A 24077-nucleotide genomic window follows, 5' to 3' on the forward strand; every position below is an offset into this window, starting at 1 on the left:
ATCCACTGCCTTGGAAGTGGGGCGGGGATAACGCCGATCCCAGGGAGTAATCACATTACCTTTGGTATCAAACGCCAGCTTAGCAGGAGGGCCTTTGGGACCATCAGTATAGACTTTCCTTGGAGCCTGATTACGGGGGCCAGACGGTGCCGCAGTACGCGGAGCCTGCGGTGAAGTGACCATTTCTTTTCTGCGCATATATGTGCGCACGGAATCCTGGGAAACAGGAGGCCCAGGATCTGCCAGGCCTGCATCCAACTTTTTACCTTTTTTTGGACGTGCCTCAATCCAGTCCATGCGACGGGAATCCAAACCCAGGACCGGTTGTTTGCCTTTATCCATGACTTCCTGGGGCGGAGCATCAAGCACCATGTCGTCCTTGGGCAGCCCAACCTGCGCGTCCTCCAAAGACGGTTGCCTTTCAGGGCATTCAGCCATGAAATGCCCCAATTTCCCACATGAAAAGCAGTGCCCCGCAAAGTTGCCCCATTTCAAGCGAAAATGCAGAGGATGCATGCCTGAACAACTGAGGCGAAGCCAGGCGGGCCTTTTCCTGGCCGTGTCCCATAACATGCATAAACGGTTCCGGTTCATTGCCCTGAGGCTTGGGGGAACCAGCACCGTGCCCACAGCCGCCATTGCATCCTTCAACATTGGCCAATAGACCGCCGGACAATTTTCCACTTCCACCCACACCGGGCATTCTCGTTGAAGCAGACGCTGGAAGTCGGCCATGGGGCGCCATGGTACAACATGGACCAGGCGGCGATCAAAGAATAGTGGCAACTTGGACAGGAGCTCAGCTCAATGCATTTCCGATTTCAAGAGCACCTCATAAAAGCCGCGAGGTCCAAGGAAGATCTCCTCAACACACTCCCCTTGCAATAAATGGTGCATCCACTGGCGAATATGCGACAGCACGGGGATCCTGCCAGTGAAGAAAAGGATAACTGCACGATCATAAAAGACCGAGAAGGATCTCAAGACTGATTTAGGGTCCACCGTAGCTTCCAGCACATCATCTATTGCCGCTTCAGAAAAAGATTCAGTATTATGCTGGACATAGTCGCCAAGCAAAGTATTGGCAAAGTCTAGCAAATGTTCCCAATCAATTTCCTGCAAATCCACAGGATCAGCGGCCACTTGCGCATAGGAACGTTCCTGAGAACCCATTGGGTCCTCAGAAGTATGCTTGGTGCGTTTGCCAGCAGGCGGCAGTTCAGAACCCGGCAGTTCAGAACCCGGAGGCAGCTCCTCCGTGCATGGCACCATATCCTCTGTCTCCTCTGCATCGGAATCAAGGCCAAGGGCTGCCACCGTCTGGTCGAGAAAATCCATATCCAGGCCAGCCATACTACTGTCTTCTCGTTCGCGCTCTCTCTCTCGCTCTCGCTCTCTTTCTTTCCTGTACCGCGCCGCTAGCCAAGGACGGATTCCACAAACACAGCCAATGAAACCAGAAATTTACCTGTCAGCCTGAGTCGTGGCCTGTCCCACGAACGCGTGTGGCAGGGCGCAACCCTAACAGTGCAAGGGCCTGAGGGTGGGACACAGGTCTGGCAGTCGACGGCAGCACGGGATAGTCGAGGGCGCAGGGCAGGGGCCTCGCCAGCAAAAACCCTAAACATAGAGGGCAACAAACGAAACGCTGGTGCAAAGCCCACCACTCAGGCGGGCAACAACAGGGCGGGGGCCGCTGGGGATGGGGCGACCAGCAGCGGGGCGAGGGACCCAGGCGCGCCCGACGGAACAGGACGCCAGGGGCAGCCACGGCCAACGGGGCGTCAGGGGCGGGCAACAGGTGACGGGCCTGCAGGCGACGGGCAGCTGCAGGCAACAGGCGACGGGCAGCTGCAGGCGACGGGCAGCTGCAGGCGACGGGCGGCAGGCAGCTGCAGGCGACGACGTGCGCAGACGACGGGGAACCTGGCTATGGCGGCGCGACAGGCGACGTGCTCTCCGACATCGCGTACCGGTTGTCAATATGACTCTCTCTCTCTCTCTCTCTCTCTCTCTCTCTCTCTCTCTCTCTCTCTCTCTCTCTCTCTCTCTCTCTCTCTTTCACACACAACTATACCTAACAATGGTATCTGAGCCAGGTTGATTCATCTTCTCCAACATGCCCAACATCACCCGAACTACCATCTATTCAACGCTGCCCATCAGCTCAACCGCTGCCCTCTTTGTCAAAATTTGCCATGCAAGACAACTATCCACCTACTATTGTTGGTGCTTCAATTGTAGCTGAAGAAGACGAAGAAAAAGGAGAAGAAGAGATTGACCTGAAGAGAAGAAGAAAAAAAAAAATGGTTGACCACATAACTCGTCTTCTACTTGCCCACATAACTCGTCATAGCGCCTCCGGCTAACTTGTTCATCCCCTTGCTCCACATCCTTTATAATTGTGCAAATGTACCAGTTGTCCTCAATCAATCTTTGAGTCAGTCATCACATTCTTCACCCTCTTGTTGGCATCACCATCATTTTGCATTGAAGGCCTTGCATTTTGATCTATACCAAGATTTTCAACTTTCTTCCCATGCTAGATGCTCATTCCAAGAAGAGGCATTGTATTTCCTCTAGTACTTTGTGTACCTTCAAATATCATCATGGCTTGAACCCAAATTCTCGCATGATGACATGCTTGTTGTAAATGCACTCGGCTAATCACAATTTCAGCAATATACAACTTCACTAACTTGCACACAAGTGCCTTGGGCCCACCCACTCAAGGGAGTTGATATATCTTGGCAATGGAACCATGAAACTAGCCTTCCATCTTAGCAAGGGTGGTGATAACCTAATTTGACTCAAATTATAGTAAGCATTAAATACACAAACCTAGAAATACACACTTTACCACTTAATATTGGACAACTGCCAATTGGCCCTAACAACTAGTGCCCCTTGCAGTATTTCTTTACCTTGTATTGCTCTAAGGAAGTACAATGAGATAGAAGTTGATCTCCTTCAATCTTCAATACGCTAGCTATCATAAAATTACTAGCACTGCTTGGGCACAATTTGGCCCTTGATTGTACAACAATTTGGGCTTAGATTGGCTCTCCAATCTCTTATATGTGGGTCACAATAATTGGTGAATGGGCTACCCCTTAGTTCAACTACAAATCTCATTGCCTTGAGCTACAACACAAGTGTCAGGTCTTTAATAATTGGACAAAGATCTCGATGTGGGTGTGGAAACCCTATTTTGTGGCATAAATTAGGGTTTCAACAGCAATTTTTGCAATTGCTCTTCACCCCAAAGAGGAAATCGCAGAGAATGGCCGAGGGATTATCAAAGGATAAGAGAGGTGTCAAAAGATGACGTACCAGCGAGACAGTAGGGTTTGCGAGGAGGAACACAGAGTGAACTCGGCAAACATGGAGAAGAGAAGAGAAGAGAAGAGAAGAGAGAAGAAACTCTGATGAATGGAATGATGAAGATCTGAATAATGGAGTGAATGTGATACAAGGAAACAAGGGTGCCGTAGCATAAGGAAGATGATGAAGACAGCCACAAACCACGAACCGCAATGTTCTCCTGAAGGGGTGTGAGGGTAGTGGAGAGGTTGGAGAGAAGAGGTAACGGACTGAATGAATCAACCGTGAGGAATGAATGAAAGAGTGGCCTATAAATAGGCACAGTCAGTCTAGAATGGCGCCTCTTTCTGGGGTTGCAAACCCTAAATGCAAAAATGCAAACTGCGGGTGAAGGGTTTCTCAACACCCCCTCTCAGGCCCAAAAAGGGGAACAAGAGGAGTGAGGTGGAGATGCAATGCTTATGTAGCAAGTGCCACTTGGACAGTGTCCCGCGTGGGAAAATTATTCACTTGCCCAAGTCGGCAAGCATCGGTGGTGTATCCGGTGATGCCATAGTAGGAGCACCCAGTAGTCTGGTCATCTATTGGTAAAGAAGCCATGGAGACTAGTGTGAGGGTAGTGGAAGGGCTAGAAGTGAGCTGCCACTGGGAGGAGGATGTGACCAGTAGTAAGAGATTGCAGCCAATAAAAAACGCAGGTGAGGAGAGAGAAAGACTAAAAACGTAGGCAGCAGGTGAAAGAAAGACTAAAAACGCAGAAAAAAACAGCAACAGCAATCAGTATGCTGAAATCAGCTCCAAACAGTGTGTGGTAGGCTGGAAACAGGCGCTAGACTATTGTAGACAGCAATGGCCAGCTTGGACTGCAATGTCCTCCGCGTTTGGGGTGAGGGCAGCAAGATGAAATACTTGAAATATGCAAAAACGAGATTGTTTTATGAATGGAGAGTGATCAGCAACAGTCACTTTGCTGTAAACAGCTGCAAACTGCGGATGGAAGGCTTGAAACAGGTGCTAGACTGTAGATGACAGCAAGGGACAACTAAGACTGCGATGTCCTCCGCAAAAGGAGTGTGGTCAGCAAGCTGAAAATACCTGAAATCTGCAAAAACGAGATTTTGATGCAGTGGAAGAAGAAGAGAAGTGGATGTTGAACCCGCCACCGGTCTTTGCCTTCATTGGAGCGGAGAATCTTTGCCGTTGTTTGAGTAGATCCAACTCTGATACCATGTCAAAAGCTGACATACCAGCGAGACAGTAGGGTTTGCAGGGAGGAACACGGAGTGAACTCGACAAACATGGAGAAGAGAAGAGAAGAGAAAAGAAACTCTGATGAATTGAACGATGAAGATCTGAATCATAAAATGTATGTGATACAAGGGAACAAGGGTGCCATAGCACAAGGAAGATGATGAAGACAGCCACGAACCATGAACCGCAATGTCCTCCTGAAGGGGTGTGAGGGTAGTGGAGAGGCTGGAGAGAAGAGGTGATGGACTGAATGAATCAGCCGTGAGGAATGAATGAAAGAGTGACCTATAAATAGGCACAGTCAGTCTAGGATGGTGCCCCTTTTTGGGACTGCAAACCCTAAACGCAAAACGCAAAAAACACAAAAATGCAAACTGCGGGTGAAGGGTTTCTCAACAAGAGGAAGATGTCAAGAGAAAAACGGCTGATTTTGTTGCCAAAAAGGAGTCAAAACTGCATTGCCTTTATCAAACACAGCACCAAATGCTGCCACTAGCTGCCTGATGCCTCCAAAAGGCCGTCGCCTACAGCTAATCCTTCCCAAGCAACAGTCACCTACTGCAAATGGTCTCTTAATTGGCTGCAAATGCTCCTTCACTGATAACACCCGCTTGGACAGCCTTTGTTCTCTTTCTCCAAGCCTCCACAACAATCAAAATGCCTGGAATCTACCTCACCTAGTCTCAGAACAGCCCTTCTCTAGTTCCCATGGGAAGTTTTGACAAGTGGCAGCCTGTTTTGCCACTTGGCAACTTTCCAAAAGTAATTTCCAGCTTTAATTAATTCAACTAAATCTCGTTTCTGCAAGTTTTCAAGACCTCTAGCTTCACTACCCACACCTTGTTCATAAAGGACATCTCAGCCAAAGCTGCCCGTTGCTGTCTACATCCATCAGCGGTCTATTTCCAACCTCCCGTACAAATTTTCTGCTTTGTTTTGTTGCCACCAATAGTCAGCTCTTCACTAGACAAGATGCGTTCACCCTGGCAAATAGTTTGCAAGCTGCATTTGCTATCTACAGTCCTTGATGATCTTCCACAAGCTGCATTTGACCCATCTAGCTGCCGCCCTACAATCCAGGTAATCATTGCTATTGTGTTTGACCATTTTCTATTGCCACCTAATAGTCCACATCATCATCAAAATCTATGTTTGTTGTTTTCTCTCTCCTCTACCTGGCAACATTGATCCAACACCACACACTACTACATTTGCTGCTGCCTGACATTTGGAGACTGCCTTGCTGCATTTTGGGATCCATCAAGAGTACGACACACTCTCCCACACAGCACCTCTACCTCAATCCACGAAACACGAGTTCGAGGTATAGTTTTTATTCCTACATAGTTTGTTTATTACATGAGCATTGTATATTAGTATTCAATCATTCATTCACATTCCACTATGTTCATTGTCTCTAAGGTACCCTAACCCTAACTGTGTTAGGTTGAGTTTATGCTTTGTCATACACTTTCATTTATGTTTCTGCATTAGGGTATTTCTTAACACCTCTCTCTAATGTCACCATTGGACATTTAATGTGTTAGCATGATTGTCACCACATGTGTGAGTTAGTGCCTAATCTTAATGAGCTATTCTTAGCCATTACATATGCATGTGAAAAAGTTTTTAATTGTTTGGGCCACAAGAGATCTTTTCCAGAAAGAAAGTAAGTCTAAATTTTGAAGGCCACCTTTGCACAGGTGCATATAGCAAGATAAAGATGATAAACCCATAACTGGATTTATCGTCTATCTGAGCAAATAATGCCTTCGAGCAAAAGAAGACAATGGGCAATCGTAAAAAGTAGTCCATTACGAAGGATATCAGCCCTTGTACTAAAGTTTGAAAAACAATAGTTTCAGAATGGCACTCTGAAAGATCTGAAAGAGAAGTCAACAGTACAACCTTTCTGTAATGAGGTTTTTGAACGAGAGAACACGTTTATCTTGGTGAACTAAGGTAACCAGCAAAGCATTCTCTAAAATTACAAACGATAACTCCATTTCTACTCTAAATGTTCTTACAAGAGAGAGACATGGGAGCAAAGAGAAAGAGGGAGGGGCTTTCAATTCAGACCTTGATATTATTAAGGGAGTCAACAATTACAATGCAGTCTTTTGAGACGGATCTATCTACTTCGGACCTCAGCAGACCGCGTAGATTTTTCTCAGCTGGCATGTCTGGAAAAAAGGACCAAATATGACTATATGATTCTCTCTCTCTCTCTCTCTCTCTCTCTCTCTCTCTCTCTCTCTCTCTCTCCGTCCACATGTTTTACTTCCATTAACACTCAGTAGCTTGTGAGTATGAGAGGCCAGGATAACGTACTGGCATAGCTCTGATTGCGATCCAGGTTGAGAGAAGGTTCATCGATGAGCTTGATGGTGGGAGACGAAGGAGATGACTCGCGCAGGGCTTCGATCAAGCACGCTGCTGCAGTGGACTTCCCGCTGCTGGGCTGCCCGCATATGATCACCAGAGCCATCTTCCTGTGTCCGAATGTGTGTATTCGTGTATACGTCGCGCTGCCTCGTTTAGATTATTAGTACAATAACTTTCTCGTTACATTTCTTCGAGGAGCTCACAAGAGGAGCTTAACTTTGAAGGAAAACGTTCTCCATTATTAGGGCGCAAGAATGATACAATGACTTTTGAGTCTTGCAAAGCACAACAAGAAAATATAAAGAGGGATTAGCTTTCGGTATATGTAACCCCCTTCTAACATGTGGGGTTGCATATAACGCCCCCTATAGTTGCATGTATGCAAGAGTCTCGTGCCCTCTAGGGTTTCACTAATGGGCTTGCTATAGAAAGAGGCCTAAAAAGCCCCAAGGAGCACAATAATTGTGAAAGGATGGAGCTTGACTTTGATTCTGTTGTCAAGGCCATGGAGAGAAACTTGGCCAAAATCGAGAAGAGCTCAAAATCAACCAATCAAAGGTTCAATGAAAAGAAGCAAGTTGCGATTGGCTAAGCAAGAAAGTGTTTACAACTCCTATCACCGTCTCTCTACCTCATATTATGTAGCAATATGCTCATGTTTTGCATGCAAGAGTTTATCTGTATTTCTTGGGGAGACCACCAAACAAGGACAAACTCAATGATAGGTTTTTCAGAAAGGGATTCTACTGGGCATGTTAACGATCACAAGTTGTGAGGGATTGGCTCGTCAGCTATGCTATTGGCTATCAAAGGAATCTCGTTTATGCTCTACCTTGCTCTTCAACCTTCTCCCCCAAAGGTGTTCTTTTTTATGAGTGTCTTATCTAGATCTCATTTCCAAAATTGCTATTATGGTGGATGGCAAGATTGCTAACATTGCAAAGACCTTGGGTAAAGTCCTTTATGTGTTGTTAGTGGCATCTCCAATTAGTGCACATAAAGCTTAGAGAAGGGCATGCATTCTCTACAACCACCTATGACCATGGCCATCCACTAGAGATGCTCAAGGTTTTCAAAGCTAACTACTTTGGAGCTCATCGTGGAGGTCAATCTTACCCCTTTCCCTAACTTCTACTATCATTGCAAATAGGTTGGACACTTTGCCATCCCAAGAGAAAAGACAATGCAAATAAATAAGAAAAACCATGGCCCCGACTAAGAAATAGGTGTCTAAAGGTGGCTACAAGGATGAAGGTCCTGCCTAACTCAGATGTGTTAGTATTCTAAAAGGTGGCAAAGAACAAAAGGATAAGTCTAGAGAAGAGTTAAAAATAAACCATTGTAGGAGGTTGACTGCAACAAACTTAAGGTATCATTAAGTGGATGGAAGATAGTAAAGGAAAGGAGAATCAACAACATCAAATTAACTAGCAAAGGTTCAATGGAAAGAATGAAGTTGTGCTTGACTGGGCCCGAGAACATTTAAGACTCCTATCGCCCTCTCTCTACTTCATATTATGCAACAATATGCTCACTTTCTCCTGCAAGAGTTTATCTCTATTTCTTGGGGAGAGCACCAAGCAAGGATGAGCCTACACACTGGGTTTAGAATACCTATGGTACCAAAGTTACCCTCCAATAGTTTAGATTTCTTGGGAAGGGATTCTACATAACCCTTCTAAGATCACAAGTTGAGAGGGATTGGCTCATCAAATATGCTATTAGCTATCAAAATAATATTCTTTACATTCTACCTTGGTCTTTAACCTTCTCCTCTAAAGGTATTCTCCTTTATGAGTAGCTTGGCTAGATGTCATTTAATGATGTGCCTTTATGGGTGGATGGCAAGATTGTTAAGCAGTAGAGGCCCTAGGCAAAGTCCTTTACGTGTTGTTAGTGGCTTCTCCAATTTATGCACTTAAGGCAAAGAGAAGGGCATGCATTCTCTACAACCGCCCATGACTATGTCCATCCATTGGAGATGCTCAAGGTTTTCAAAGCTAATGGCTTGGAGTTCATCCTAGAGGTCACGTTTACCCCTTTCCCTAACTTCTACTGTCACTACAAAGAGGTTAGGCATTTCTCCAAGGATTGTCATAAGAGGAAAAAAGATGCAACTAAATGAGAAACCTCCCCCCAATGAGAAATGAGTGTCTAAATGTGGCCTCATGAAAGAAGGTCCCCCCTAACTTACGAGTCACTATTTTAGGAGATGGCAAAGATAAAAAGTCCAAGCCTAGAGAAGAGTTTAAAAATAAATCATTACAAAAGGTTGATTGCAACAAAGCTAAGGCTTCATTAGGTGGATGGAAGATAGCTAAGGGGAAGGAGAATCAACAAAAATATAGGGCTACCACATTTGTAAATGATTAGAAAGGTAAGCATAAGGTCTCACTCAAGAAGTTGGCCCACACCCCTTTGGTGGACCGCAGCATCTATGGAGTCTTGGAGGGGTTAACAACAACCCCCCTCCCTTTACATTCAATGTCTATTTCTTGAATGAAAAGTTATTTATGGAAAAACTACAATCATCTTGGATCAATACTAAGATGAAAGGGGTTTCACCTAAGCAAGGGAAAGTGTTAACCTTGACAAGTGCATTTAATGGAAGGTGGACAAGTGACATTTTTATAAAACTTTAGGATAAGGCCAAACCATTTCACTACCTAAGAAAAGTCGTACAATCTTAATTAACACCATTTAGAGGAAAAGTGTGTCACTAACCTTCAATAGAGGGGTTGATTCTTAGTTCCCTATCATTCACACCCTCTTTGAACCAAGTGTGATGTTAGTATACTCTCACCTTTGATTGGTGGTGAATTGACCTTTCTTTGATTGGCATTAAATGTTGTTAGGTGACCATAGAAACATAAGAACCTTAGGTTGATTCCTGTGGATCAAGACCATGGTGTTTTGTTGTGAGGAAGACTTGGAGACCACTCAACCATCTAAGTCCATGTATCCCATGGAACATGCATGGTGTTGATTGGCAAAGTATTTGAACAACTACTAAATGTTGCCTCCTCTAGCCTAACTAGATTAAGCACTTTTCAAAACTATGGATCTAAAGTTTTTATTTTCGATATGCTCTTCTCAATGGTGATGGAGCATTCATCAAGAGATGGGCTATAAAAGCCAATTCTTCTAGGAAGCTCACCTTTGGGCAAGATGACAAGCAATTGGAAGCTTAGAGTATAGTCAAGCTTTGATACTACTATTACAAAGCAAATCACTTACCAAACCTAACATCTAGAAACTCTAAAAGCATACAACTTCATAAAACATTTAGAAATTTATATAAGTTAACAAATCCATTTGAGTACTGATACAAAATGATTTTTGAACATCCAAGCTCCCTCATCTTTGCATAATGGAAAAACTCAAAGTTTGTCAAATGTCTTGCATATACCAGGTATCACCAAGGATCTAGCTTTTATTGGGCAAATGGTTGAGCAAGGGCTACAAGTTGGCTTTAATCCAAAAGGTTGTTATGTAGATTACTTTAATGACCTGTATATTGGTTACACAAGGAAGTAGAGTTAGTCATATGGTTACTTTGGATGTTGATATTCTTGCCATTAATATTGCTATATATGTTAAAGGCAGAGGTGTAATTGCAAATATTGAAATCTAGCACAAGCATGTCTGTCATTCAAATGTACAAAGGCCAGAATCAATGCAATCTAAAGGTTTGATTACTAGTTTGCCTATTTTTAGAGTTGTGAAAATGCAAAAAGTTTATGAAGCAAAGTACATGCTATTGGAGTATCAATTGTGTTGTTGTTTTTTCCTTCCTCGCTTGTGCTTTGATAGAGGGTATCACAAGTGCTCTTTTCATGAGTTCATAGGTGCCCATGCCCTAATTCATGACAACTTTTCTCAAGTCTCATTCCACCTTCTTTTTGTAGGTCATTCCATCCCTTTGCAAGGAGGATGTTGTCTCATTCATTATGCATGTTTGATTCTTGGTGCGAAAAGAGGGGGCATTTGATGTCTCATGTGAGTTGGCACTCGACCATTGTATACTCGATCCTCTTGGATTCTTGTTTCCATCTTTCTCTTGCATTTGCTATTGTGGATTGTCTATTTCATTATTCTATTACTCTATTTGCTCTTCTAATGAAGCTATGTCAATTTGCTTAAACCATAAGATATCTTAAACTCATCCATATTATGTTTTGCACACTTATATTTGTGTTAAAGATGAACAAGTTTTGGAATGTCTCCCAACCCGTCTTAATGAAATAGCTTATACTTATGGTGGACAAGGTGATGAAGAAGAAATTGCCAAGCCCTTATGGACTGCTAATTGACATGTTCAAGAACTTTGGGTTGTCTACTCGAAAGATTTGTTTGCCTTATTGAACTATTGTATGGATAAGAATGAGATGTTGGTGAGATTAACAAAGGTGCAATTAAGTTCGTTCCCAAACTTATGTGTAGGAGCCTAATTTCTCAATAGCATTCATGCACATTGCTTGACTTCATGTACAATGGTAAAGGCTCAAGCTCTTAGGATCAAAACTTTTCCCCACAAATCTTGCATCCTCAACAACATGGTTTTATCTTTGGCAAACATGTACATGATGCAATCTTCAACCTTGCATTGTTTATGGACCATGCACTAAGCCTAAAAGTGCGCTTCATTCTAATCAACATGGACTTTGATAAGGCTTATGACCAAACCACTTAGTCCTCCATCATCCCTATCCTCAAGTGCTTGGGCTCTAGTGGTGGCTTCATAAGGATGATTGAAGTCTAGTTCTCCAATGCATAAGCAAAGTAGTCTAGATTAATGGTGTGATGTTTAAAAGTCTAGAAGAATGCAATGAAAATACTCTTCTTGCCTCATGGAGTCAATTTCTCCTCTTCAATGATAATTCTAATATCATGGAGGTTGGTAAGAACTCAATAAAGAGTCAACAAGATAAACTCTCTCTTGTAGATATATGGTAAATTCTCAAGACTCTTAAATTGCTGCATTAGTCAAGGTGAAATTGAGGTCACATGTCTCAGATGGAATGACCCTCAAACTTGGATGTTGCAATAAAGCCTCAACCAATCAAGAATGGCATAGCCTTTTAATACTTATACTACCCTCTTGGATTCAATGTCTCCATGAAACGATGCATTGATTGGTTTGAGCTCAAAGCCAAGGACAAGACTGAATAATGGTCCACAATCCTCACTTTCCTTTGGAGGTAAACTTCTTGTTCCCTAATCTACGCTTTTTGCAACCATTGTCTTCATAGCCACATCTTTGAAAACTAGTAATATGGTGTGGGAGAGGATAAAGAAAATCTTTGAGCCTTTCTATGGAACTATAAGGGGAAGCAAGAGTGGCACTGCATTTCCTAGGAGAGGTGGTTACCTCAGACTGATTGAAGGGTGGGCTTGGGCTAGAATCCCTCAAGAACAAATACTAGACTCCTCTCTCTCCTAAAATTGGTTGATTTCCAATAGCCATGATCTACTTCAATGCATAATTTATTGCTATAACTGGACAAGCCTCAAGTGGGAAAATGTGCCATTGGCCAAGACCAACAAGATCTATGTACATTAGTCCCAAGTAGCACACTATGCAAAGAGCTAGTTGGCCAATAAGTGGGTTAGAGCTCTAAATAAGGTGCCATGATCCATCTTTATTATTAGTGGTTCATCTAGCTATTTTAAGAACCCTTCTAAGTTGACTTCTCACCAATAATAGTCAACCTTAAACTGTTAGCTTATGAAAGGTAAAGCCCAAGTGGAAGTACACAAGTGGAAGCAAGAGCTATGGTAAATGGAGCAAGAGAGCAAGAGAGAGAGAGAGACACTATATGTGGGAATTCCAACACTTACAATGTGTGACTAGCCTTCCCTTATTCAATAGGCTCATAGAAAGAATAAAGAAGAATGAAGTGATAGTGATGGGCACCTACTACCTCTACAATGTATAAATAAACAAGTACAATATACATTGAGTAAATATGGTTGGCTAGGCATAGGTGCCTCTAGCCCCAACAACTTCCCACTTAAAGGAGAATGTGTCTTAATGAGGAGTACAATGAAAAAAAAAGAAAAAAGTACAACATATATATAGAGTACAATAGGATGAGGAAAGATGTCATCTCATTATATGCTCATTCACCTCCTATGGAAGGCATATCATTCCACTTGGAGACTTTTAGTGACCAAATCTACAAGATTCATATCCATAGAAATCTTGACAAGCTCAATGGACTTGTCTTCTACCACCTCCCTGATGACGTGATAGCACACCGCAATGTGCTTTGTTTTTGCATGGAAGACCGAGGATTACATGCCAACTAAATGGCACTCATTCAATCTGAATGTAGTGTAAGAGTCATCATCATACCAAGTTCTACAAACAAATGGACTAACCATAGGGCCTCCTTGCAAGCCTCAGTGGCTACAATGCACTCAGCCTTGGTAGTAAACAAGGCCATACATTTATGCACCTTGGACATCCAAGAGATAACACCTCTAGCATAAGTAAAGATATACCTAAAGGTGGACTTTCTACTATCTACACGTTCTACATAATCTGAGTTAGTGTAGCTCATGACTCTTGTATCCTAACTACCATAGAAAATGCACATATCTATTGTGCCTTTCAGATATCTCATGATACCCTTCAAGGTGTCCCAATGTTGGTTGCTAGGTGTAGCCATATAATTTTCCACAACTCCCACAGCAAATGCTATGGCAGAATGAGTGGCTATCATGGCATACATCAAACTATGCATATGTGGATGCATACAGAACCTTGTCCATCTTAGCCCTCTCATCATCTGACTGCAAACAATCAGTGTGATTGCTTAAGTACTCTATGTATGTACTCCTTTTAGGGCAAGTAGAGAAGTCCCTTGGAGAGCGATTGCATGTAATGTGCCTACGAAGTATGTATGAGGCATGTTCCATGTCCTTCAACTCAAAACTCTTCTTGAAATGAGTCTTTAAAGCATCCAGCTCAACATGAGTACTCACAGCTACAAGTATATCATCAACATAAAGCACCAAGTTAATAAAGCTACTATCATGACCTTCTGCATGTATAAACATGGATCCATATTATTACAAGAATACCCTTGCGAATGCATGAAATCATCAAAAATATGTACTATTCCCTAGGTGTAGGTGTCTACTTAAGAGCATAAAGACTCTTCTTCAATTTTCTCACTAGGTATACCTTGCCTTTCTCCACAAAGCCCTTAGACTGTTATATATAGATCTCATCATGCAAGTCTCCATGTAATAAAGTCGTCTTAACATCCATCTAATAAAGATCCAAATCTAACTAGGCAACCAAGGCCAATACCAAGTGTACAATAGTCATTTTGACTATAGGAGAAAAGATATCATCAGAGTCAACACCATGCTCCTACTTTAAAACCCTTTGCAACAACCAATCTAGCCTTATATGCTAGCTTAGGGGTGAGTAGGGCTACTCTTCAGCTTATATACCATGCATATTTCCCATCAAGCAAGGAAATTAATTCCCATGTTGTTAACCTCGATGCAAAGAAAGTGCAAATAAAGCAAAGAAAATTAAAAAGACATAGAGGTTAGAGCGAAAAAAGGCAGCCCAATGGAAAAAACAGGAGGAAAAGAGCCAAAAGTGTAAGAAGCAAACTCAAAAGTCCAAGGCAAGTGCAAAAGGGAAAAGGTGTATTTTAAATATAAAAGTGCACCCTAGATTCTTGTAAAAGAGTGCTTAGGCTCCCTCCTGTGCAACTTGTAAATGTAGACATGCATGGGTGAAGGAACCATGTAAATAGGAAGGGAATAGGGAAAGAGGACCTAGGATAAAATGACCAATCATGTAAAAAAGGATGGGTGCCCAAAAAGAAGTAGGCCATGTATAAAAAGGCAAAAAGTGAATGAAGAAGCTCATTTTTGTGTGTGGCCAACACTAGCTCTCTTCTTCTTCTTCTTCTTGATCTTGCTTATGCTTGTGCTTGTGCTTGAGAGAGGGAGTGTGAGGGTGTGAGAGAGTGAGTGTGTGAGGGTAAGGGACCAAGGTGGAGAAGCTCTCCATCTTCTCCTCTCTTCTTTTTCTCTTCTTTTTTCTTCTCTTATCTCGCATGCAGCAATGGAGCTTGGAGCTTGAGGATAGAGCTTGCTTGAGCTTGCACCTTCAATGGCGGAGCTACCGAAGAGCTTGAGGGAGGAGGCAACTCGATCATGCATGAAGGTATAAGCTCACTACACTCGTAGGTGTGAGAGTGTGCATGACTATGTGAGAAGTAGTCATTACACTTGGCTTGAAACACTTGAAATGATAAGCAATCCGTGGGTCTAGGTGGTTGAGCGAGAAGCTCCCACATTTTGGTTCCATTTGCCGAGACCTATGGATTCAAGATTTGAGTGCTTGCATGCTCTCAATCGAGGATTAGAGTAGGGTTTGTTTTGAATTGGTGCTTGAGATAGGTAGGAAGCAATTCAAAAGGCATTCCATCTCTTTTGCAAATAAATTTTTTGGTTTTTAAGATTTGGAAAATTAGATTGGATTTGCTTAGGTGTTTGTTTAAGGTTTGGATGCATATAGGTAAGGAAAAAACAGGAAAAACAGAGAAACAAACAGTAGGGTTACTATTGTAAACAGGGAAGAACATGGAGAAAAAGGGGCTTCAGTGCATTAAGAGAGAACAGAGAGAAGAAGGTGAGTGGAATAATGAATAACAAGGGGTTTAAGGGGCAAAGAGAGCAAAGGGGAGCTCATTTTGTATTCAGAGTTGAGAGAGAGAGAGAGAGAGAGAGGCAGATAGGTTTGTTGTAGGGCATCAATTAGGCAAGGAGAGCTTCGATTCCTGCGATTGGATGCATTCCGAGCTATCAATGAGTTGGTTTGATTGCTAGCTTCTTAGTCTTGGATCCTAGAGCTTGCCAGAGGTTGGAAGGGAGCATAGCAAGTGTCGTGCTGTCAAGTTTGCATCCATTATTGCTGTTGCATTTGGACTATCCAATTCCTAGAATCAAACCGTCCGATTGCCCCGAAGTCATCCAATTTTCAAAATTGGATGCAATCAAATCACCCAATTGAAAAAACCCTGACCACTCTGGGATATTGGACAACCTAAAAATTAGACAGCTTGATTTTCCAATTCGGAACACCCAATTGAAAAAACCCTGACCACTCTGGGATATTGGACAACCCAAAAATTAGACAGCTTGATTTTCCAATTCTAACAAATTGGACTCGGACAGTCCAAAATCAGATAGCCCAGAATTGGACGTTCAATTCTAGGAATTGGACAAAAAAATCTGAAATTGGATGGGAAAACTGAACATCAAATTTTGACAAATTCTAACCTTCCTAGACCCTGTAGGGGCCAAGCCCTAGCTATAGGACATCCCAATATATCCCCAGGTGAGTGAGCAGGGCAATAGAGCCGATTGACCCGAGAGTTGAGACCCAATAGTCCAAGAGTAACTGCGATCACTGACCATATCCCAATGGAGGTCCAGACAAACAACGTGAACCCACTACCCTTCAGATCACACTTCAAACGTATAGTAGGGAGCTAGAGTGGACCACCATGGGTGGCCGTCACTTGTATGGAAGAGCTACCATTAGCTTAAACTAATTAAAGGGAGTGTGATCTATGTTGATTATGATTGAACTTACACACTTCATCACATAAACACTTGAAGCGCACATGGAAAGATAGAAATCCTGATTCTGTACAAGTCCACTTCACCACTCACGTGTTCAATTTATGTAACATTGCAAGCTGATGTGTATAACAAAGAACACACTAATTGGGTCTAAGTAAGGAACGAACCCACTAATAGGAACAAACCGTGAGAAGTTAAATACGACCTGAGAACCATGACCTGAACCAAGCAACTGTGAATTGTCAAGTGATGAAGAAGGGAGAGAGAACCAACACAATTAGGGACATAGCTCTACCTTATCTAATCAATCTGATCAACACACTAGTTACTCAAGAAACCGTTAACATATTGGGAGCCAGCACCAGCCCTATAAATAACGAGCTTGACTTGCGAAAATTCCTAGTCGACATTTAGTAAATGGTAAATCAATACAACCTACAAACCAAAATGGTGCATCATGGTAGACTAGTAGAGGACACCATAGCCGATCTCGAGGAAGAGAGAAGGTTGGCAAGGAGAGCACTGCAAAGTATAGCCGCCTACAACTAAGAGTAGTGAGCCCAGAAGTTGAGACAAGACATAGAAATGAGCAAGGTCTAGAGTGTCTTAGCTCTCACCAATAGAACTAGGGCATGACTAAATGTTGAGAGGGAGAGAGAATTAGAGATTGATCTTACGCTAGTGAGCTCCTCATTAAGGGAGTCTTAGACAATGCAGCTCTGTTGTAGAGCAGTGCGGAGCAGCCCTAGTGACTATGTTGCTAGCAAGACTAGGAATAATGCAAGACTCTAAGAGACAAACCAAAATACATGCAGTTAGTAAGCAACTTGACAACAACCCAGCAATGACTTGTACAACTTTGGAGTAATCTGAGCAAGGATGTGAGGCAAACAACCTCATGGACCTTGCTGAACAAGCATAAGCTTTTGGACTTTGCTTAGGAGACAAAGGGTGGGACATGGTTTACTAGCCTGGATGATGCCAAACGAAATAATTTGAATAACCAGAATAGTCTCTTCATCAAGAGGTTCTCCAAAGCAGGATACTCAAACAACCTTATCATCAAGTTAATGAATGTTGGTCAAAAGGATAAGGAGTATATCTAAGACCATGTCACCCACATGTAGAGTCTCTTTAAGAGACAAATGAGTGTTGTCCATCGTATTCATAACGGAATCCAAAGCAAAGAGCTCTATAAGGCCTTGATGAGCAATTCGAACTTGCAAAGGGATGCGCTAGCTAAGGTCTTTGAAGAAGCCATATGCATGGATGACTTTCTTAAGGAGAGAAGCTCCAGAACCATGACTTGAAAGGGCACTATCTCTAGACCCTTAGAAAGAACTACAACCATTAGTGAGACACCAACCAGACCACACAAAACCACGGAAAGGGCATCGACCAAAGCCAAGAGTTGGTAGATATAAAGCTAGAGTTGGCTAAGCTTCAAGAGGAGATGATGAGAAGGCCCACTTGACCTCATGTGTAGTGTATGCATTGCAGATGAAATCACCTCCTAGCCGAGTGCTTCAATCCTAGGTCAAGACCATGCATTGATTGCGGTAGGTTTGGACATGATGCGATGCATTGCAAATTGCCAAGATGATTTCCATACTCGCAACCATACCATCAATTGTACTACCTAGGGAATAGGCCACCAAACTTCGAGAGGGGAGCTCCATTATCTCTCCCAGCACCTAATGACTCAAAGCCAGTTGTCCCCAGGATGGATATCAATCCTACAGGGATACCTAGATCACCTGGACCCATTGTGACCCATCCACCAAAGCGATGCTTCGATACATTACATAGAGGAGCCAAATGATGATGAAGCATACGTAAACCCTTATGTCTCGTATGACAAAGAGGGTAACCCCATCTTGATGGATTTTAGACCGATTCTAATGATGGTATTAGGTAGGGGAAGATGAAGAGGTTTAGGAGGACAGCACCAAGAACCCATTGCGTGTTGGACTTGTAGTCACCAAGGGCATATCTCATCTCAATGCCCGAAAGGGAGCAAGCCAATCGAGATAAAGCCAAGTTGAGATGTTCAAAGTGCGGGATCATACACATATGCTAAGTGCCCTAGGCAAAAACCTTCCATTAGTTTAGCAATCATGCCATCCCTACCCTTGGGGCTGTTCGGAGTCGAGACACTTGATGGTGAGGCCACCCCGATCCCTTTGAATGTCATGACCTGAGCATAAACAAAGTAAGTCGATATCTTGTTACTTAGACTTAGCAATCTTGACGCAACTTCAATAGGGAAGAGGGGCCGTAGAAGGAGGTGAAAGAGGGTCGAGATGAAGGTAGTGCTTAAGATAGATAGTGCCACACTACCCTAGGGGAACCAAATCATGAACACAGAAGCAAAAACATCTGCTCCAAAGACGATAGAAAAGGGGAGTGCCAAGATTGGGGAGTATCCCAATCCAAGGCACCAATTCGAAGTAGTGGATAAGGTCAAGGAGTATGTGAGAGAAGCCTAAGAGCACCTCAAGGATTCCAAACCCATCATGAAAGATGAGATCAATGAGCTCTCTAGTGTGAGCACACCAGTCTCACCCATGTGGCTAAGATCGAGAGATGCATCCACACCCCATGTGGCACTCAATCAACAAATCCTAGATGCCACAAGCAAGTAGACTAAATGGGATCACTGGCAAAAGAGTGTAGAGCCTAATGAAAAGCAAGCAATTGGCAACTTGCTCATGACATTGATATCAGTCTCCCTGTGACCCTACCTCTGGGAGAGCTGCTTAGGTAGAACCCAATGCTATGGCAAGGGTTGAATCAATGTGCTACGGACTATCTTAGGAAATGGGCTGAAGCTCAAGCCACTAGAAAGAATAACGCAAGCACCATGGCTAAGTTCCTTTGGGAGTAGGTGACCTTGCGATTCAGTTGCCCCATCAAACTAGTTAGTGATCAAGGCATGCACTTCATTAATGAAGAGATTGCCCATTTGCTATCCACCTTCTTGAACATCCATAGGAAATCATCACCATATTATCCTCAAGCTAACAATTAGGCAGAATCTCCGAATAAAATCTTGGTAAATGTTCCAAGTAAGGTAGTCTCCACCTCGCACAATGACTAGGACAATAAACTCATGGCCATGCTATGGGCCTATAGGACAACTTATAAAATGACCGTAGGGCAGACACCATTCAAGCTAACCTATGGAACCAAAGCAATCCTGCTCGTAGAATTCTTCATTCCAAGGTTACAAGTGGCAATAAAAGAAAGATGGGAAACGAGTGGCAATACAAGAAAGATGGGATGGCAAATAAGCATAGACAAAATGCCTACTAGAGTTAAAATGCCTCTTTGAAATCTGACTCCTGGCAACTCATGTGCTGATCTATAAAAAGGCAAGACACAAAAGTTGGTTTGACAAGCATGTCAAACAACATGACTTTGAGCAAGGCGATCTAGTGCTCTTGTACTCGGTGAAAGGCCATAAGCAAAAGATGAAGTTCAAGGGATTGGGACCCTTCAAGGTCCACAACATTGGTCGAGCCGGCAATGTAGAGCTCAAGTCTCTAGAAAAGGAGAGCATAAGCCTCTTTAATGGCAGTCGCCTCAAGAAGTACTACCCTCCAACGCACCCATTATATGAGCCTCCAATGCTGAACCCATGTGTAAATGTAAGAGTAGCCACCATCATTGAGATTGAGGAAGAGGATGATGAAGCAGTGGCACCTACATACCTGTGCATATCGATCATTGGTCACAAGACATATACCTTTGATACACTCATTGATGAAGGAGCTAACTATAATATTCTTATCCATGATCATTGGATCCTCATTGGTCGGCACCAATTTTGCAACCTACTAATGCAAAACTTAGCCCATTTGGCAGGCAATCTTATATTCACTGCTGGGAAAGTGCAAGGTGGCAATCTCTATCGAGACTGAAAGCCTACCAATGATGCCTAACACCAAAGCCAATGATAAGAAATCATTGCTAAGACATGCATTCAAGAAGTTAGCATTGCAGTGTGCAAGATGGTGGTCTCTATCAAGACTAAAAGCCTACCAATGATCTTCTACGTGATGCTTAACAACAAAGCCACTAATAAGGAATTGTAGTGCTAGGATGTGCATTGAGGAAGTAACCACACTACAATGTTGACTATGACTCACAATGCATTCATCTTGCCATTGACAATGTTCGGTTAGTAATGGCTTTCACCAAGGGTAGTGTGGTTCCATCTAAGACCGTAGTGCCACTGGTAGAGCAACTTAGTGCAAGCCTAAGGAAGGGGGTCACAACTTATTCTGACCCACCACAACCACCAACAACCGCACCCAAAGCCATTGAGTAACATCTTAGATGAGTATCCAAACGACAATCATAGTCATCTCAAAGCCAATTCACACGAACTTGTAATCCTAGAACGTCACGCCCTAAGCCTAGGAGACAACTGGCACTATAGGAGCCAATGAACTATCGCCACAATGGATGCCCAAAGCCCTATTGCATTCTCAAGGCTACTACAAAGGCAACATGGATTTGGTTGCCTAAGACCATGAGTGCCATAAGTATCCCTCAACCACACCACTTTCCAAGGCATCTCCACAATACTGTAAGCTAGCTGGGTATGAGAAATGAACTACCCCAAAAGGAATCAAACCCATTGAGCCCCAACGAGTCTATCAACCAAAACCATGGTTAGTTGCATCAAAACCAACTCAACCTGACACTTCTATTCCAACTACTCCACAAGTAGGGAGTAGCACATCAATTGAGCCGCAAGACTAATTCATCACACAAGTGGTTGACGAACACCCTACTGAACAGCCCCCAGGAGACAAGTATCAATAATGGAGTTATCCAGCTCACCAACCTCCCATAGGCCTTAGATCATTTTATAAGTGGAGATCCATCCTTGCTTTGGCCTTAGACCTAACCGTGAATACAGGAGACAACCTCATCACCTGCATCAGATGCTTGGATGCTGCCTTCACCATGTTTGTTAAAAGCTACAAACAGTTAGATTAAGCCTCCTCGACAAGCCGTTAGCAATGGAAGTACTCTCCTTGCCATGCACTTGGGAGAATTATGAGTTCATGTTTATCAAGATTTGCGAGGTGGCCGAGGCCTTGATTGCCAACGAGATTTCTCGAGAGCAAGCTTTCAAACAACGGTTGCTCACCTCCTACAACAAGAGCAAAGTCTTTGAAACAACCCAAGAACTAGAAGAGCTGAAACGGTTAGCTGAGCCTAACTCTTCCATTTTGCAAAAATGGTATGGTCTATATCTTCAACAAGAACAAGAGGGCTACCAAATTATAACCAATGTTGAGTAGAGACACACAATGAAAACCTTTGAGTACAATTCAAACTATATGGCTCCTACCTCGTTCAGAGTATTGGCCATCACACGCAACCAACCTTCAAAGGAACATGTTATGGCCCATCCCTATTTGGATCAACTCCTAACTGAGGAAGAATTGCATGTTGCGAGTAGGATGAACTGTAGAGACTTCCTAACCGATGTCTTGACCTACATTACACATGTAGACATTAGGCCTCAAAACATGGATAGTCACGCCCACTTAGAGTATAACCCATGATTCTATACTTGGCTCATGAATAAATAAAGCACAACAAGCAAGTGCTTCATGCCCTTAATCATGGGAAGGATTTTCATCATTCTCGAGGGGGAGGGGGTAAGGTAGAAAATAAAATATGACTTGAACTTCAAAATTTCAAACTAAACTTCACAAGCAAAAAAAATTCAAAAGCAAAAAAGGACGAACAAAGGGAACTCAGACTTGGAAAAAATCTTAAACTTTTTCTTTTACGCAAAAGGTATAGTACTCTCAAATGAGCTAATTGTAAGTTATTGTGCCATAACACGAACTCGAGATGGTAGACCAACTTCCATTCTTGGAGGAAGAGAATAACAGGTTCCACGATTGGCCACTAAAATGCAAATCTACAACAACCAATTAAAGTACCATAGTGCTAGTAATTTGGGAGAGCTGGTGAACAAGGAAGGCATGGTGAGACAAATAGTCGCCTAGTGTAATCTCCACAAATATGTAGAGAATCTTGGTCAGAAAATTGACCGTTGCAGGTGCATGGAGTTCCTAAGAACGTTTGATGCAGGAAAGAATAGTGGCACGGTTGACCGTCAGGAAGGAAGGCTCGCCCAAAAGGATAGAGATTGTGTTCATCCCTGAAATAGCGAAGAAGGCTTTAGGGTTGGCCAACATATAGGAAAAGAGACTACAGAGGAATGTTTATGGCGTGCTGAAGATGTTGAAGACAAAGGTGCACAGTAATGATGGGATTAGTCCAGTTGTCATCCATGACCCCACTATTTAATTGCAAGTAAAGATGGTGCACGCCTTGTTCTCCAGTCATCACCGATACAATACCCTCATGGATTGGATCCTAGTGCCAATGCTTGAGAGTATCGTAGCAAGGGCCCTAGACAAAATAAATATGAATGCCTAAGTTTGCAAGATGAATCATTAGCCAAGGCGCTATCATCGAGTCAAAGACCTGTAGGAGGTGAGTCAATCACAATCGAGTGACTGAAAAACACTTGCATCAAAAGCATCTTTGATAGGGTTTGGAGGGGTGATGACCGCCATCATCCAAGGAGTCATGGAAAAAATGGAAAGGGAAGAAGAAGTGGGGGAGACTCTAGAGAGATCTCCCATCCAAGAGCAGTACCTCTCTACAGTCCCAAAAAGCCCATTAGTGTCTCCAAAAGCTAGAAAGGTGGGAAACAAAGAAGCAAGCAAGCCACAAGAAAGAAGGGAACTCAACTCCAAGCACAATAGCAACAAGAGGGGTCCAATGAATGGACCATTAGTGAGCAAGGCAGGGAGGGTTCAGTCCCATCAAATCAAGAGGAGTAGAAGAAAGTATTGCTGAAAATTCCAAGCAAGAAGAAGAGGAGAAATGCCTACAAAAGACAGAAGAAGAATCTCGAAGCATGGAGAAAGAACAAAGGAAGAAGCGACAAAAGGAGGAGGAAAGACTAAGGAGGGAAGAGGATGAGCAGATGGCTCTCACCATTAGGCTATCAGTCGAGCAACCCTTTCCACACCAAAGAGCTAGTGAGAAGGAGCTTAGAGGAGTACCTAGAACTAGCTCCACAGTAGTAGAAGCAGCTAGAGGACGTGTGGTGGAAGGCAAAGGAAAGGCCCCATTGGAACCACCATTGCCTATCATGGTTGCCACCACTACCACCACCTAAGAAACCATGGATGTGGCAGTGAACCAAAGCAACGTAATGGCCCAGGTACAATACCTAGTCAACACAGTGTAGTAGCTTGGACCAGCACCCATTAGTGGGGGTGGAGGAGCCCCTGTACCAGGAACAAAGAGGCATGCAGCTATGGATGCACTAAATCCAAGAAAGACCCAAAGAAATCCCGAGTGGAGGCCTTGACTATGTCCATACCCTTGGCCAAGGTCAAGACAATATGACGAGTATGTCTAAGAGCTACTAGGCTAGCTGGAAAGAG

At 43.2% G+C, this 24077-nt stretch overlaps 1 protein-coding gene across 1 annotated transcript in view; it reads right to left on the bottom strand.

The window, feature by feature from the left end:
- Positions 1–7228, bottom strand: part of LOC148012762 (KTI12-like, chromatin associated protein) — a 30081-nt gene extending 22853 nt beyond the window's left edge. Inside the window, exons 1-2 of the mRNA XM_087669305.1 lie at positions 6907–7228; positions 6655–6758 (exon numbers count right to left, since the gene is read on the bottom strand). Coding sequence (XP_087525431.1) covers positions 6655–6758; positions 6907–7063 — 261 coding nt within the window. The 5' untranslated portion in view covers positions 7064–7228. The remainder of the gene's footprint in view (positions 1–6654; positions 6759–6906) is intronic.
- Positions 7229–24077: the final 16849 nt, after the last annotated feature.

The sequence above is a fragment of the Lygodium microphyllum genome, chromosome 27 (genome assembly GCF_053477565.2).
Source record: "Lygodium microphyllum isolate KBCC chromosome 27, Lygodium_microphyllum_v1.1.10, whole genome shotgun sequence".
In the NCBI taxonomy this organism is placed as follows: Eukaryota; Viridiplantae; Streptophyta; class Polypodiopsida; order Schizaeales; family Lygodiaceae; genus Lygodium; species Lygodium microphyllum.